General features: G+C 38.6%; 1 protein-coding gene and 1 pseudogene across 5 annotated transcripts in view; both read right to left on the bottom strand.

Moving 5' to 3' along the window:
* ESR2 (estrogen receptor 2) overlaps nucleotides 1–17,485 on the bottom strand; it is a 69,705-nt gene that overhangs the window by 36,351 nt on the left and 15,869 nt on the right. For 2 of the 4 annotated variants that reach the window (XM_050797881.1, XM_050797882.1), the window contains exons 4-5: nucleotides 6,125–6,241; nucleotides 566–682 (exon numbers count right to left, since the gene is read on the bottom strand). In XM_050797881.1, coding sequence (XP_050653838.1) covers nucleotides 566–682; nucleotides 6,125–6,241 — 234 coding nt within the window. The remainder of the gene's footprint in view (nucleotides 1–565; nucleotides 683–6,124; nucleotides 6,242–17,485) is intronic. The other 2 variants (XM_050797884.1, XM_050797883.1) reach the window with 1 other exon arrangement.
* LOC126959027 (translationally-controlled tumor protein-like) lies at nucleotides 8,385–9,169 on the bottom strand (annotated as a pseudogene). Its single transcript, XR_007727438.1, has one exon. The product of XR_007727438.1 is annotated as a translationally-controlled tumor protein-like (transcript).

The raw sequence follows: 17,485 nt of genomic DNA, 5'->3' as shown, positions 1-17,485 counted from the left end.
ATGACTTTTAAACTAGTAAAAGAAGAAATAGAAACATAAAAATGTGATCAACTCCCAAAACGGAAGAAGTAGAAAATACATAATAAAATTTTTTAAATCACAAAATAATAGAATATGAACCCAAATATCAGTTATCACAATAAACAAAAAATACCAAATTGACCATTTAAGAGTGACCTGAAATCGTACATATTTTTAAATCTAGACATAGATTAGTTGTAAGAGATACAACTAACACATAGGAAAACAAAGTAGACAGATACAAAAATATATAACAGGCAAAATTAACCAAATAAATTGATGTTACTCTACTGATACCAGACAAATAAACTTTAAGGCAAAAATTATTATTATAGATAAGGAGACTCGTTGCTAGAATATTTTAAAAAGATAAATAATTCTAAACTCATATACTTCAAAACAACCAAGGCCAGGTGCGGTGGCTCACGCCTGTAATCCCAACAATTTGGGTGGCCAAGGTCGACGGATCACCTGAGGTCAGGAGTTCGAGACCAGCCTGGCCAACATGGAGAAACCCTGTCTCTATTACAAATACAAAAGTTACCCAGGCATGGTGGCGCATTCCTGTAGTCCCAGCTACTCAGGAGGCTGAGGCAGGAGAATCGCACAAACCCAGAAGGCACAGGTTGCAGTAAACCGAGATCATGCCATGCACTCCAGCCTAGGTGACAGAGCAAGACTCCGTTGAAAAAATAAATAAATAAACAAACAACAAAACACAGCGTCCAAACACAACACAAAAGTGATTGAAAGAAAAAGAGAAACTGACAGATGCACTATTATAATGGTATATTTAAACCTCTCTCTCAACAGCTGAAAGAGCGAAGAGTCAGAATGCAGAATATTTGAACCACATAATTAACAAGCTTGATCTACAAAGGCCATAGATATTTTGCAAAAATTATCACATACTAGGCAATGAAGAAAATCTTAAGTAAAATAGGCATAAGACCATTTTCTCTGACCATAAGAAAAATGGAAATCAACAACAAAAATATAACTTCCAAATCCCTATATATTTGAGCACCAAAATCTTTATAAGTTTTCACCGGTTAAAGACAAAAATGTAAAATGGAAATTAAGAAAGACACATTATAAGTAAGGATGTCATTAGCATGGTTACCACTTTTATATGAATCTCCCTTTAAAAAAAAAAAAAAACCCTAAAAGTTGAAATCTGCAAAATGCTTAGTTTTATACTCCCATCATTGTTTATTCACTAAATTAAATTGTTTACATTTTTAAAATAAATATTAGTTAGAAAATATGAGCAAATTTAAATTATTGGCTACTGGGAAAATTTGTCAGAATTTCCTCTTAACATTGACTAGTTATAGTAGAAGAAAGGGCTCTATTTATTCAGAACATTTGAACCAAATTTACTGCTAAAAGAATTAAAGGCCTAAAATACAATTCATTTTATTAGTAATCAGGTAGAATGCTATGGATATTTAAGGTTAATTATAAACCCAGGATAAAATGGAGCAAAATGTACATTTTTCTTAATTTTTTTTAATATACTTTAGGTTCTGGGATAGATGTGCAGAACATGTAGGTTTGTTACATAGGTATGCACGTGCCATGGTGGTTTGCTGCAAAATGTATGATTTTAAAAAGCACCTTTCTGCCAGGCAAGGTGGCTCATGCCTGTAATCCCCCAGCACTTTGAGAGGCTGAGGCAAGAGGATCACTTGAGCCCAGGAGTTCAAGACTAGCCTGGGCAACACAGTGAAATCCTGTCTCTACAAAAAATACAAAAATTAGCCAGGTGTGGTGGTGCACACACCTGTAGTCCCAGCCACTTGGGAGGCTGAGGTAAGAGAATCAATTGAGCCCTAGGAGGTCAAGGTTGCAGTAAGCCAAGATTGCGCCATTGCACTCCAGCCTGGGTTGCAGCAGAGTGATGCCCTGTCTCAAAAAAAAAAAAAAAAAGTACCTTTCTGATCATACATTTCTTTTTTGTAGAGTACATAAGGATAAAGAACTACAAAACAGATTTATATACCCTTTACATACCCAAAGTGAGAGATTTTGAATTTATATGTTCAAATTTACTTAACAAATTTTCACTGACAAAGTCGAACATTCTAGGTCCTGTAGTGAGTTCTGAGGATTCTAGACTCAATAAATAAAGCCCTTGACAAGGAACTCATTTTTCTATCAAGGATGTTTCTAGTGTTGTGGCTTTGACACTGTAACCTAGGCAGCTGCCTCTGAGTGAGCTTAATGAGCAGCTCCACCAAATAGGAGTGCTCCATATTAGGCAGTGGTAAATAACCCCAGCCAAAGAGTGATCAACGATACTAATGGCAGCTAATGTCTACTGGAAGCTTCTATGCAACAGGCATTGCATATTGCACATATCCTGACAGCTACCCTACAGTACAGGAGCTATTACTGTCTCCAATGTACAGAGGAGGAACCAAACATAAGCTCAAATACCTTGTCTAAGATGGCATAGCTAGAAAATAGCAGAAGCAGGATCTAAACCCAAGCAGCAACCTAAATCCAGAGCTGGTGCTTTTAACCACTATTTTATACTACCTACCTATCAAATCCCTTTCATGGAAGACTATACAGCAGATGTATAAAGATATGGCACCCAAAATATGTTGAGCTATTGTCCCAATACAGGGATATAGGCCAAATACATGGCTATTCAGATGGATTTCCTGGCTCCTTACATTTCAGTGTATCCTTATAATGAAGTTTCATCCATAAAGTTAGTCTAGGTGGGTGTTGTCCTACTGTTGTATGACCACATCCACACTTCAGTAGAAAAGGCAAGATCAGAAATTCAGAAGAAAAAGGTGATAACAGACTACATGGTTTCAGAATAAAAGAAGCGGGATGGTGCAGGAGGATCCAACATGCAAGTATAATCTCTAATCCTCCGAGACCTGATGGAAGAAAAAGTGTGCAGAGAGGGTTTTTGGGAGGGCAGATAAGAAGAGTGATGGGAAAGGACACAGACAGAGTTAAGAAAGTTCACCGCTAATGGTCTTTCTCTGTGGTCAGTGAAGGGCAAAATATCCCATTGTATATGTGCAACAACCCATCTCATTTCTTCTGTAATCTCCAAAGAGAATACAGTCTTTTCTTAGACTTTCTGGCTAAATTCAACAAACTTTCTCTCATTCCCTTTTCTATGAAATCTTTAACTATCCCTCTGTACTCTATCTCATGAAACGGTGTTGTATCAAAACTCGTATGAGCTTTTCAGGGAAGGAGAGAGAACAGAAGGAAAACTAAAATTGAGCATCAGGTACTGTGCTAAGTCTTTATATATGTTTTCATACTTATTCTTTACAAAACCCAGTGAAGCAGATATATCTGTTCAGAGATATGAAAACCGAGGGCCAAAGAGGTGATTCAGTAGTTTGAGCACAGTCACAGTCAGCAAGAAGTGATGAAACAAAAATGAAACATAGACTCTATGGGATCCAACCTTCATGCTCTTCCCAGCATCCACTGCCTTAAGCCATGAGGGCTACAGCTGTGCAATGGATCCTAGTATAATAAAAGCATTCTTAAGACTAAGTTGGAAATCACTTTTTAAACACACACACATTCACCTTAAAATATTGTTTAACTTAAAACTTAAAACATTTATTTGCAATCTTTTGTCAGAGTGCCAAGGCTTTCTCTTTATGCATCTGGGCCAATTAGACAAAGTCATTTTTCTCTGCATAAACATACCCATGAGATATTATCTCTGGATTTTCAGTTTCAGCTTTTTTTTTTTTTTTTTTTTTTTTTTGAGACGGAGTCTCATGCTGTTGCCCAGGCTGGAGTGCAGTGGCGCAATCTCGGCTCACTGCAAGCTCCGCCTCCCGGGTTCCCGCCATTCTCCTGCCTCAGCCTCCTGAGTAGCTGGGACTACAGGCGCCCGCCACCGCGCCCGGCTAATTTTTTGTATTTTTAGTAGAGACGGGGTTTCACTGTGGTCTCGATCTCCTGACCTTGTGATCCGCCCGCCTCGGCCTCCCAAAGTGCTGGGATTACAGGCTTGAGCCACCGCGCCCGGCCGTTTCAGCTTCTTTAAAACAAAAACAGAGCAAGAACCTAGATATTTCTAAGGAATTCTGAATTCAGGATCTCCCAAGGTTTATGTTTTGCTTTGTTTTTTCCCCCCGTCTCACCCATATCTATCTCAATAGCTATTAGTCCTTTAAGATTTTATTCAAAACTTTCAACTAAACATCAACCCCGCCTGACGGAGTCTCACTCTGTCGCCAGGCTGGAGTGCAGTGGCATGATCTCGGTTCACTGCAACCTCTGCCTCCCAGGTTCAAGCTAGTCTCCTGCCTCAGCCTTCCAAGTAGCTCGGACTACAGGCGCACGCCACCATGCCTAGCTAATTTTTGTATTTTTAGTAGAGACACGGTTTCACCATGTTGGCCAGGATGGTCTCAATCTCTTGACGTCATGATATGCAGGCCTTGGCCTCCCAAAGTGCTGAGATTACAGGCGTGAGCCACCGCACCCAGCCTCAACTAAACTTTCACAGAAAACAACAAACTTGTCTTTTCCTATTCATGTTTGCACAAATTTTAATTAAATTTTATAATGTAACAATTACAGTGAGTAGAAACAGGTTTGAGAAGAAGCTCAGGTTTCTGATAAGGATAAAGTGAAGCGGTGGGAATGGAAATGTTTAGGTGTTCGAGAGAGTAACCAATACACACTGTGAGGCTATGGGCACAGGCAGGGTGTTCTACAGAGGAAATGAAGATCATCGGTGACTCTAGGAAGCCAGAGAAGTGTGATCAGATGAAGAGAACTTCTGCAGTAACTGAACTATAATAGCTGAGAGTTCTAATCTGTTACATACACAGAGAAAAAGAAAAGGGCAGAGAATGCTCACGAGGCAGAGCTACTAAGAAATTGTCAGGGAGGGCTGGGCGTAGTGGCTCACGCCTGTAATCCCAGCACTCTGGGAGGCCGAGGTAGGCGGATCACGAGATCAGGAGATCGAGACCGTCCTGGCTAACACGGTGAAACCTGTCTCTACTGAAAATACAAAAAATTAGCCGGGCATGGTGGAAGGCACCTGTAGTCCCAGGTACTCAGGAGGCTGAGGCGGGAGAATGGCGTGAACCCGGGAGGCGGAGCTTGTAGTGAGCCGAGATCATGCCACTGCACTCCAGCCTGGGCAACAGAGCGAGACTACTTCTCAAAAAAAAAAATAAAAGAAAAAAGAAAAGAAAAAGAAATTGTCAAGAAGTAAAGTGATAGATTTTTGCTTTAAATTCAAATAATTACAATGAGAAATTACAGCCAACCACAGGCAAAATACTGGCTAGCAGAAGAATAAGTGCAGGCAGAGCTGCTCGGAGTACATATAAACGAGCAAGTGAGTACAGACAAGTGAACCAAAAGCTAGCCAGGTGGAGAGAGCTGGGTGTTGGCATCTTTGTCAGTTATATACTAAAGTGCTCACTTTTCTTTGTGTATAAAATATATGTGAATATATGTGAGTGTATAAAATACATATGAATATATGTGAATATATTACATATACATATGTATACATCTATTACTGTCATAGAACAAAATCTATGCTGTATGTGCTTTTCATAGTTCCATTATGTTTCTGACTCCTGCATATTTTTCCACTTCTAGAAAGCTAGACGAGGGGATAGGTATGAGCCTCCCCATGGCTACCCCAGTAACCCACAAGATATTCTACTTTTTTGTCACAAGCTTTAACCGTGGACATTTACCAGGATTTCATCCTTAGAACTGGACTTTTCAAGATCACAGACAGATGGCCACCCAGCCCTGTTTGAGGATTCCAGTGGCTAGAAGTCCCCTAAACCATCTGGTGGCCTATTTATTCTGTGGTCAGACCACTTGAACTGTAGAAAGTTCTTCTCTACTTGGAGCCAAAATCTGCCTCCCATAATTTGTTCCCACTCACCCCAGCTCTGTCCTCTGCAGTTACTGTGGATAAGTCAATGCCCCCTCCAATGTGACAACACACAAATACTTAATTACTATGTCCTAAATCTTCTCTCTTCCCGGCTACTGTCCCCGGTTCCTGAGAGGACAGGGCTTTTAGCAAGTCCCATATACAATAAGAAGGGGAGCAAGCACTCACCACACTTCACCATTCCCACTTCATAACACTTCCGAAGTCTGCAGGCCTGGCAGCTCTTGCGCCGGTTTTTATCGATTGTACACTGATTTGTAGCTGGACAAATATAATCATTATGGCCTATAACAGAGTGGGGGGGAAGAAAGATTATTGATACAATCTCTTGGTTAAATCTCTTCCTGGTCAACAACACTGATAACACTTTCCAGCTGAGAGATAGGGGACATCTTCTTAATGACCAGTATAGGTACAAAGGCAAAGTCAAGCTACACTGACACCTTGTTAATGAGTAAAGGAGACCTAGGAACATTTCAATATCCTGGTTTTTGACTAATATGTTATCCTCTGCATATTCTTGGAATTCTCAAAAGAGAGATATAAAAATATATCCATTGGATATGGAAAATGAGACAGTAACATTAAATTGATTTGCTCCAAGTCACAGAACTCAAGAGTTGTAAATCAAGCCATCAAATTCAGCTTTTTATATTCTTTTACATATATCCCTCTTTTGGGTTTAATACAATATTTTAATGGGAATTCATAGTCAAAATAACAAAAGGAACAAAGAAAGAAATTAGCATTCTAAGTAATGACAGAAAGTACTACTATTGACAAGAGTTGTGGTGGATTACTGTTCTCAATTCTTCATTCTCTCCCTCGGCCTTGCGACCCTGCAGTGTACTAGAGTGGGCAGAGAGTAAACACTTCCCTACCAACTGATGTTGGGCTTGACCACAGGACTTTCTATAGCCAATGATATATCAATAGATGTGCTGCTCCAACAGTTTGGCTAGGCCTCTCGAGCTCCTGTGAGGTAGCCACTGGTCCAAGAAGAACGTGGGGACATGTGGAACAGACCTGACCTCCCCAAAAGCCCGGAACCAAATTTATGAAGTGGAGTTACTCTAAACAACTCAAAGACATAGAAGTACAGAAAATAAGACTCATTGTAGTAAAATCCTAAGAGTTTGAACTTGTTAGTTATATAGCAATCTCTAAGACAATGATATTTTTAATTCTTTTATGCAAGGAAGAGCTAAGAATATTTACATTTCAAAAATCATTTCAGATGCAGTACGAAGAACCAATGCGAGGCAGCAAAGCTGATGAGGCCAGGAGACCAGATGACAGCCTGCTATATTTGTGCAAATGAGAGATGATGTCTGGACGGGGTGTTGGTAGGGACGATGAGGACAGCTACATGGGTCTGAGAAAGGGTTAATAGAAATTATAACAAAATAGGTGAAAAGCAGAAGTGAAAGTGAGTAGGACATTTTGATGCCTTTCTAATAAACAATATGGCCTGAACATCTTACATTAAGCCTATAATGAACCAGAATTTCAGAGCAGAGAATAAATGAATCTCAATAATAAATGAAATGAGCAAGTCATAAAAGAAAAAAGTCGCAAAAGAATATGTAGGAGAAGACATGAACACAAAGTTCAAAAACAGAGAAAATGAACCTGCATTATTTAGGGATGCATGTGTAGGAGGCAAAACCACACACAGCAAGGAAGGCAGAAATGAGGACTGTCCCACCTCTGCAGGGAGGGAAGCAGGTGTGGCAGGAGGGACCACCCAGAGGGATTCTGGGGAGCCATTACATTCTATTTCATTGTTTGAGCACTGGTTACACAGGGATTTGCTTTATAATCATTCTTTAAACTGGACATGTTACATGCAGAATTCTACACGTTAGCATACAATGAAAAGGTAATTTTTTTTTTTTTTTTTTTTTTTTTGAGACAGACTCTTCCTCTATTGCCTAGGCTAGAGTGCAGTGGCATGATCTTGGCTCACTGTAACTTCTGCCTCCTGGGTTTAGGTGATACTCCTACTTTAGCCTCCCAAATAGCTGGGATTCAGGCACCCACCACCACACTCTGCTAATTTTTGTATTTTTAGTAGAGATGGTGTTTGGCCATGTTGGCCAGGCTGGTCTCAAACTCCTGACCTCTGGTGATCTGCCTGCCTTGGCCTCCCAAAGTGCTGGGATTACAGGTGTGAGCCACCACAGCTGGCCAGAAGAGGTAATTTAAAACCTAACTGTAACTCCAATCTTGAAACAGTCTCCACAGTCTCTTATATCTACATGAATCTCTCATGTTGCAAAGAGATATCTGCACTTCTATGTTTGTTGCAGCATTATTCACTATAATGTAAGCAAAGAAGATGTATATGAAGTGCAACAATGTTTTTCAAGCTTTCTTAGGCTCCTTTTCTTCTATTACACTTAAATTATTAACTACACTTCATATCTTTTTTTTTTTTTTGAGTTTAAATGCATTTTATTTTTACACAACCTACATGACATGTTTTTCTTAAAAACAATGCCTCTACTCCAAATAAATCACGGTCAAAATAAATGAAGAGCTCAAGATGACATCAGTCCCATTTGTCTTAAGTCCTGGTGTTGTGTGGATGACAAGCAGAAGCCAGTTATGATGACAGGTGATAGATCCAAAGTAATTGCCAAATTTGTTAACATTTTTCCATTTCTAAACCATCCTGAAAGAAAATCATATATGGGGTTACACCATCCTCACAGTAGACCAATAGAGCAACCATGCCATCTGGATTCATGTTTTCACCAATAAAGAACTGGTAGTTTTTGAAATTAGCAAGGATGTGCTTGATTTGTTCTGCAGCCCCTGTCATAAAAGGTTTTACTCTTTCTGGTCTCTGTTCTTCAAGTTTGCCTTTGATTTCATGTAATCTTTGATGTACTTCTTGTAGGCTTCTTTTGTGAAACTTGTTTCCTGCAGATGATGGTTCATGACAATATCGACACCAGTGATTACTGTGCTTTGGGTACCTTTGCCCTCTGGGCCTTTAGCGGAGGCATTCCCACCAATGAGCGAGTCATCAGTGTTACCTTCTGTCCTACTGACCATCTTCCCCTCCACCTCCAGGCACAGCCCATCCACGATCTCCCGGATCTTGTAGATGTCGGAGAACATCTCATCGTGGCTGATGAGGTCCCGGTAGATAATCATGACGGCGACTGAAGGGAGACGACAGCGGCGCTAGCTTAGCAGGAGCCCGAAACTTGGAGTGAGTGCACGGTGCAGCCCGAGCGGCGCTTGGGGGAAGCGGGGAATGGGCGGAAAAGCCACTTCATATCTTTTATTTCAAACAATAGCATCTCTAGTATGGCCCAATTTTATTAAAGTGCTTTGATCTATCAATTTTTTTTTTTTTTTTTCCCCCGAGACAGGGTCTCCCTCTGTTGCCCAGGCTGGAGTTGCAGTGGTGTGATCTCAACTCACTGCAACCTCCACCTCCTGAGCTTAAGCAATCCTCCCATCTCAGCCTACCATGTAGCTGGGACTCCCACTTTTCCACTCCTACTACCCTTCCTAGCCTCTGGCAACCATTCTTCTACTCTATCTCCTTGAGTTCAATTGTTTTCTTTTTTTTTGGTGGGGGGGGGGAGATGAAGTCTCACTCTGTTGCCCAGGTTGGAGTGCAGTGGCGTGATCTCGGCTCACTGCAACCTCCACCTCCCGGGTTCAAGCAATTCTCCTGCCTCAGCCTCCCAAGTAGCTGGGACTACAGGTGCATGCTGCCATGCCCAGTTAATTTTTCGTATTTTAGTAGAGACAGGGTTTCACTGTGTTGCCCAAGTTGGTCTTAAACTCCTGAGCTCAGGCAATCCACCCGCCTCGACCTCCCAAAGTGCTAGGATTACAGGCATGAGGCACCGCAATTGTTTTCATTTTTAGCTCCCACAAATAAGTGAGAACATGGGACGTTTGTCTTTGTGTGCCTGGTTATTTCATTTAACATGACTTCCAGTTGCATACATGTCGTTGCAAGTGACAGGATCTCATTCTTTTTTATGGTTAAATAGTGGTGTATATGTTCCACATTTTCTTTATCCATTCACCTGTGAATAAACATTTAGGTTGCTTCCAAATCTTGGCTACTGTGAACAGTGCTGCAACAAACATGGGAGTGCAGACATCTCTTCGATACACTGATTTCCTTTCTTTTGGGTACATACCCAGCAGTGGGATTGCTGGATCATATGGTAGCTCTATTTTCAGTTTTTTTGAGGAAACGTCAAACTGTTCTCCATAGTAGTCATACTAATCTCTATTCCGACCAAGAGTATAGCAGGGTTCCCTTTTCTCCACATCCTCGCTAGCATTTGTTATTTCCCATCTTTTGGATATAAGCCATTTTGACTGTGGTGAAATGATATCTCATTGTAGTTTTGATTTGCATTTCTTTGATGATTAATGATGTTGAACACATTTTTATATACCCATTTGCCATTTGTATATCTTCTTTTGAGAAATGTTTAGTCAGATCTTTTGCCTTTTTAATGGGATTATTAGATTTTTTTTCTAGAGTTATTTGAGCTCCATCTATATTCTGATTATTAACCCCTTGTCAGATAGGTAGTTGGCAGATATTTTCTCCCATTCTGTGGGTTGTCTCTTCATTGTTTTCTTTGCCATGCAAGCAGCTTTTTAACTTGATGTGATCCCATTTGTCCATTTTTGCTTGGTTGCCTGTGCTTGTGGGGTATTACTGAAGAAATCTTTGCTGCAACTAATGTCCTGGAGTGTTTCCCCATGTTTTCTTTTAGTAGTTTCATAGTTTGAGGTCTTAGATTTAAGTCATTGATCCATTTGGACTTGATTTTTATATATGGTGAGAGATAGGGGTCTAGTTTTATTCTTCTGTACATGGATGTCCAGTTTTCCCAGTACCATTTATTTAAGAAACTTTTTCCCCAAGGTGTGTTCTTGCACCTTGGTCAAAAATGAGTTAACTGTAGATGTATGGATTTGTTTCTGGGTTCTCTATTCTGTTCCATTGATCTCTATATGTCTATTTTAGGCTAGTACCATGCTGTTTTGGTTGCTATAGCTCTATGGTATAATTTATAGTCAGGTAATATGATTTTTCTAGTTTTGATATTTTTGCTCAGAATGGCTTCCTTTGGTTATTCTGGATCTTTTGTGGTTCCATACAAATTTTAGGGTTGTTTTTTCTATTTCTGTGAAAACGTCATTGGTATTTTGATAGAGATTGCACTGAATCTGTAGATTGCTTTGGGTAGTATAGACATATTAACAATATTAATTCTTCCAATCCATGAACATAGAATATCTTTCCATTTTTTTGTGTCCTCTTCAATTTCTTTCACTAATGCTTTATAGTTTTCATTGTAGAGACCTTTCACTTCTTTGGTTAAGTTAATTCCCAGGTATTTTATTTTATTTTTAGCTGCTGTAAATGAGATCACTTTAGATTTTTTTTTTTCAGATTGTTTGCTGTTGGCATAAAGAAATGCTACCGATTTATGTTGATTATGTATTCTGCAACTTTACTGAATTTATTACATCTAATAGTTTTTTGGTGGAGTCTTTTGATTTTTCCAAATATAAGATCATATCACCTGCAAACTAGGATAATTTGACTTCTTCCTTTCCAATTTAGATGCCCTTTATTTCTCTTTTCCGATTGCTTTAGCTAGGAGTTCCAGTACTGTGTTGAATAACAGTGGTGAAAGTGGGCATCCTTGTCATGTTCCATATAGAGGAAAGGTTTTCAGTTTTTCCCCATTAAGTGTAATAGCCGCGGGTCTGTCATACATGTCTGTTATTGTGTTGAGGTATATTCCGTCTATACCAGTTTTTTAGGGTTTTTATCATGAAGAGATGTTGAATTTTATCAAATGCTTTTTCAGCATCAATTGAAATTATCATATGGTTTTCAACCTTCATTCTGTTGATATGTTGTATCAAATTAATTTTCATATGTTGAACCATCCTTGCATCCCTGGGATAAATTCCACCTGGTTATGATGAAAAATCTTTTGAATGTGTTGAGTTTGGTTTGTGTTTTATTGTGGATTTTTGTATCAATATTCATTGGGGATATTGATCATATTCTTTTGATGTTTGTCTGGTTCTGGTATCAGGGTAATACTGGTCTCACGGAATGATTTTGAAACTATTCCCTCCTTCTCTATTTTTCAGAATTGTTTGAATAGGATTGGCATTAGTTCTTCTTTAAATGTTTGCTAAAATTCAGCAATGAAGCCATCAATCCTGGGCTTTTCTTTGCTGAGAGACTTTTTTTTTTTTTTTTTTTTTTTTTTTTTTTGGAGAGCTGATAACACTCCATCACCCAGGCTAGAATGTAGTAGTGCAATCTTGGCTCACCACAGCCTTGACTTCCCGGTCCCAAGCAATCCTCCTGGAGAGCTGGGACTACAGGTGTACACCACCACACCTGGCTAATTTCCTTTTCTTTTTTTTTTTTTTTTTTTTTTTTGTAGAGATAGGGATCTCCCTGTGTTGCCCAGGCTAGTCTTGAACTCCTGGGTTCAGGTGATCCTCCAACCTTGACCTCCCAAAGTGCTGGGATTATAGGTATGAGCCACTTATGCCCAGCCTGCTGGGAGACTTTTTATAACAGCTTCGATCTTGTTACTTGTTACTGGTATGTTGGAGTTTCGGATTTCTTCATGGTTCAATATTGACAGGTTTTATATGTCTAGAAATTTATCCATTTGTTCCAAGTTTTCCAAATTATTGGCATATAGTTGCTTATGATAGCCTCTAATGATCCTTCAGATTTCTGCGGTATCAATTGTAATGTCTCCTTTTTCATCTCTGATTTTATTTGGCTCTTCTCTCTTTACTAAAAAATATTAGTCTGGTTAAAGGTTTGTCAGGTTTATTTTCTCAAAAAAAAATTCATATTTTGTGAATCTTTTGTGTTGTTTTCTTGGTTTCAATTTCATTTATTTCTGCTTTGATCTTTTTATGAATATTTCTTTTCTTCTATTAATTTTGGGTTTGGTTTGCTCTTGCTTTTCTAGTTAAGATGCATCATTAGGTTGTTTACTTCAAGTTTTTCTACTTTTTTGATTGATACAGGCACTTAAGCTATAAACTTTCCTCTTAGTACAGCTTTCACTGTATCCTATAGGTTGTGGCATGTTGTGTTTTCATTATCACTTGTTTCAAGAAATTTTTAATTTCCTTCTTAATTTCTTCATTGACAGACTGGTTGTGTTCAGGAGTTTAATTTCCATGTTTGTATAGTTTCCAAAATTCTTTATTGATTTCTAGTTTTATTCCATTGTGGTCAGAGAAGGTACTTGATTTGATTTCATTTCTTGAAAATGTTTTAACACTTGTTTTGTGGTCTAACATATGGTATATCCTTCAGAATGATCCATGTGCTGAGGAAAAGAATGTGTATGTTGCAGCCACTGGATGAAATATTCTGTAAATATCTATTAGGTCCATTTGGTCTTTAGTGCAGATTAAATCTGACATTTCTTTGTTGATTTTCTGTCTGGATGATCTGTTCAATGCTGAAAGTGAAAGTGGGGTGTTGAAGTGTCCAGCTATTACTGTATTAGTCTGTCTCTCTCATTAGCTCTAATAATATTTGCTTTATATATCTGGGTGCTCCAGACATATTTACAATTGTTATATTCTCTTGCTGAATTGACACCTTTATTATTAGTGACCTTTTTTGTCTCTTATAATTTTTGTCTTGAACTCTATTTGGTCTGGTGTAAGTATAGCTACTTCTGCTCTTTTTTGGTTTCCATTTGCATGAAATATTTTTTTCCATCTCTTTATTTTCAATCTACATGTGTCTGAGGCAGGCTGATCTCCTGAGGTCAGGAGTTTGAGACCAGCCTGACCAACATGGTGAAACCCTGTCTCTACTAAAAATACAAAAATTAGCCGGGTGTGGTGGTGGGTCCCTGTAATCCCAGCTACTTGGGAGGCTGAGGCAGAAGAATCCCTTGAACCTGGGAGTTGGAGGTTGCAGTGAGCCAAGATTGCACCATTGCACTCCAGCCTGGATGACAGAGTGAGACTCTGTCTCAAAAAAAAAGTTGTTATAGTTACTGTTTTTCATTGGTTCTTCCTTTAGGCTTTCTACTCAATATATGAGTAGTTTACAAACCACAATTAACAGTGTTACACTATTCTGTGGTTTTCTATGTACTTACTATTACCAGTGAGTTTTGTACCTTGAGATGATTTCCTATTGCTCATTAACATCTTTTTCTTTCAGATTGACGAACTCCCTTTAGCATTTCTTGTAGGACAGGTCTAGTGTTGATGAAATCCCTTAGCTTTTGTCTGTCTGGGAAAGTATTTCTCCTTCATGCTTGAAAGGTATTTTCACTGGATACACTATTATAGGGTAAAAATTTTTTCCTTTGTCACTTTAAATATGTCATGCCTCTCTCTCCTGGCCCGTAAGGTTTCCACTGAAAAGTCTGCTGCCAGATGTTGGAGTGCTGTTGTATGTTACTTGTTTCTTTTTTTCTTTTTTTTTTTTTTTGAGACAGAGTCTCGCTCTGTCACCCAGGCTGGAGTGCAGTGGCCATCTCGGCTCGCTGCAAGCTCCACCTCTCGGGTTCACGCCATTCTCCTGCCTCAGCCTCCCGAGTAGCTGGGACTACAGGCGCCTGCCACCACGTCCGGCTAATTTTTTGTATTTTTAGTAGAGACAGGTTTATCTTGCTGCTTTTAGAATTTTGTTTCTTTCTTATCCTTGAGTTTAAAGATGAAAGATCATGTAATAAAATCATTCTAACATTCCTATGAAAAAACAAGAGAAAATGGCTAGGACATTTTTTAACTTGTACCAGCAGGTGTTAAATACATTATAACACTATAATAGTTCAAATAATGTAGAATCATGTAAAATAGTTCTTATACAAGAATGAAGAGAGAGATCAATGGAACAATCAGAATAAAAAGCTAGTATACGTAAGAACTTTGTATATCATATTTATACATATGTAGAGAAACAAAATCCAATGGAAACATGAAGAGATGCACAAAATCATCATCAGGGAAATGCAAATTAAAACCACAATGAGATGCTATTGCATACCATTAAAAGGGCAAAAATTGAAAAGACTGACAATATCCAGTTTTGGCAAAGATGTAAAGCAACGGGAACTCTCTCATACATTGTTGTCAAGAATGCAAAGTGGTCCAGCCACTTTGGAAAACAATTTGTTAGTTTCTTATAAACATATACTTATCTTACAACTAGCAGTTTTACACGTAGGTACCCAAGAGAAACAAAATCATATGTCTGCACAGAGAGATATGCATGAATGCTCATAACAGTTTTATTCAAAATAGCACAAAACTTTAAACAATGCCAATGAATGAATGAACAGTGATATATCTATACATTGCAATATTATTCAGCAACAAAAAGGAATGAACTACTGATACATGCAACAACACAGATAAATCTCAAAAGCATCATAAGTAAAAAGCCAAATTGAAATACAGTATGACATTCTCAAAAAGGCAAAACTAGAGGGACAGAAAATAGACCAGTGATTCCCAGGGCCAGGGAAATTCAGGAGAAATGGGTTGCAGTGGACATAAGCGAATTCTGGGGGGTGATAATAAATTCCCATCTTAATTATGGTGGTGGTTGCATGACTACACATATTTTCAAAACTCATAAATCCATATAATTAAAATAGGTAAATTTTATCGTATGCAAATTGTATCTCAAACTCAACTTTTTAAAATTGACTCCCATATTTTAAAAATCAATGAAAAATGAATGGATTTATTCAGTAAAATGATGTGGAGAAAATTAACTATTTAGAGATAAATACATTTGATTATTTCATTCAGTATGCCAAAATAATTCCTTTTGAATAATAAAATGTAAAAACAAACTATTAAATAACAAAACATAGGCAAAAGTTTATATAATGCCTGGGTGTGAAAGGACTTTTTAGGCTTAAAAACTATATACAAAACCATCAAAGTTGGTAATATTTGACTATTTAAAGATTAAATATTTCTGTATGTCAAAATCAGAGTCAAGTGGAAAAAATATTTGTCATACATGTAATAATAGGTTAATATATGAAGCACACAATTTAAAAGGAAAATGTCAGAACCCCATAGAAAAATGGGCAAAAGCTCTGAATAAAAAAGACAAAACAGAAAATACAAATGACAGACAAATTTATGAGAAAACATTTACCTCACTAATAAAGAGAAGCAAATTAAAACCAAAAGATACCAATGTAGCAAGGTTTTTTCTTTTTGATAAGAGTCAATGCTACCAAGAGGTTGGTAAAAGAGACACTCATGCTGCTGGCAGAAGAGCAAGTCTGTACAACCTTCTTGAGACTTGAACACTTGAAAACATCTGTCAAGAACTTTAAACATTAATATACTCTGATCCCACAGATTTGTTCTAAAAATATATCCAGAGAAACTATTAGAGATTTTTTCAAAACTTCATTAACAAATAAATTAACCACAGCATTGTTTAAAAAACTGAAAATAATTGATAAGGTCTTCAACAATAAAGAGTTAAATAAATTAAATCTGATAAGATAGAATATTACACAGTTGTGAAAAAAGTCTCTGGAAATTTAACCACAGAAATGCTTATAAGACAATATTAAGTGAAAAAGGATACAGAACTCTGTATAAGCCCAATTAATTTTGAAAAATCATATGCAAGGAATTGTTTTTTTTTTTTTTTAGACGGAGTCTCGCTCTGCCACCCAGGCTGGAGTGCAGTGGCCGGATCTCAGCTCACTGCAAGCTCCGCCTCCCGGGTTCACGCCATTCTCCTGCCTCAGCCTCCCAAGTAGCTGGGACTACAGGCGCCCGCCACCTCGCCCGGCTAGTTTTTTGTATTTTTTAGTAGAGACGGGGTTTCACTGTGTTAGCCAGGATGGTCTCGATCTCCTGACTTCGTGATCCGCCCGTCTCGGCCTCCCAAAGTGCTGGGATTACAGGCTTGAGCCACCGCGCCCGGCCGCAAGGAATTGTTAAGTGCTACTGGTGAGCAAAATGGACAAAAACCCTGGTCCTCATGGAATCTGTAATCTGTTGTCTTGCTCACCACTGTACCCATAGAGCCCAGTACAGTGCTCAACAAATATTTGTTAAAGGAACACCAACAGGAAAGAGAACAAAAAGGAAAGGATAAGCTTGAAAAATAAGCCGCGCCTTCATCTGGACCAGACAAAGTGATGAGGTCGCTCTCCCTATTTTCTCCTTCCTCTGTGCTCCATAACCCAGGAGAGAAACAGCGGCACTTAACAGTCTGACGGCAACTCATTGTGTGAGGAAGCCAACAAAGTATCAATGGAACAGCAAGCACAACACAGCTTCCAGTGCATTTGTACAGTGAAGGGGACAGATACATGAGTAAGATATGGTCAATTAGCTTATAAATCAAGTTAGCAAGACAAGTTCAAAATCATAAAAAATAAAAGAATGGGCCAGACGCGGTGGCTCACGCCTGTAATCCCAGCACTTTGGGAGGCTGAGGTGGGCAGATTATGAGGTCAGGAGATCGAG

This window comes from Macaca thibetana, chromosome 7 (assembly GCF_024542745.1).
Source record: "Macaca thibetana thibetana isolate TM-01 chromosome 7, ASM2454274v1, whole genome shotgun sequence".
In the NCBI taxonomy this organism is placed as follows: domain Eukaryota; kingdom Metazoa; phylum Chordata; class Mammalia; order Primates; family Cercopithecidae; genus Macaca; species Macaca thibetana.
The sequence above is the reverse complement of the archived record's forward strand: the minus strand, read 5'-3'. Positions and strand labels throughout refer to the sequence as shown.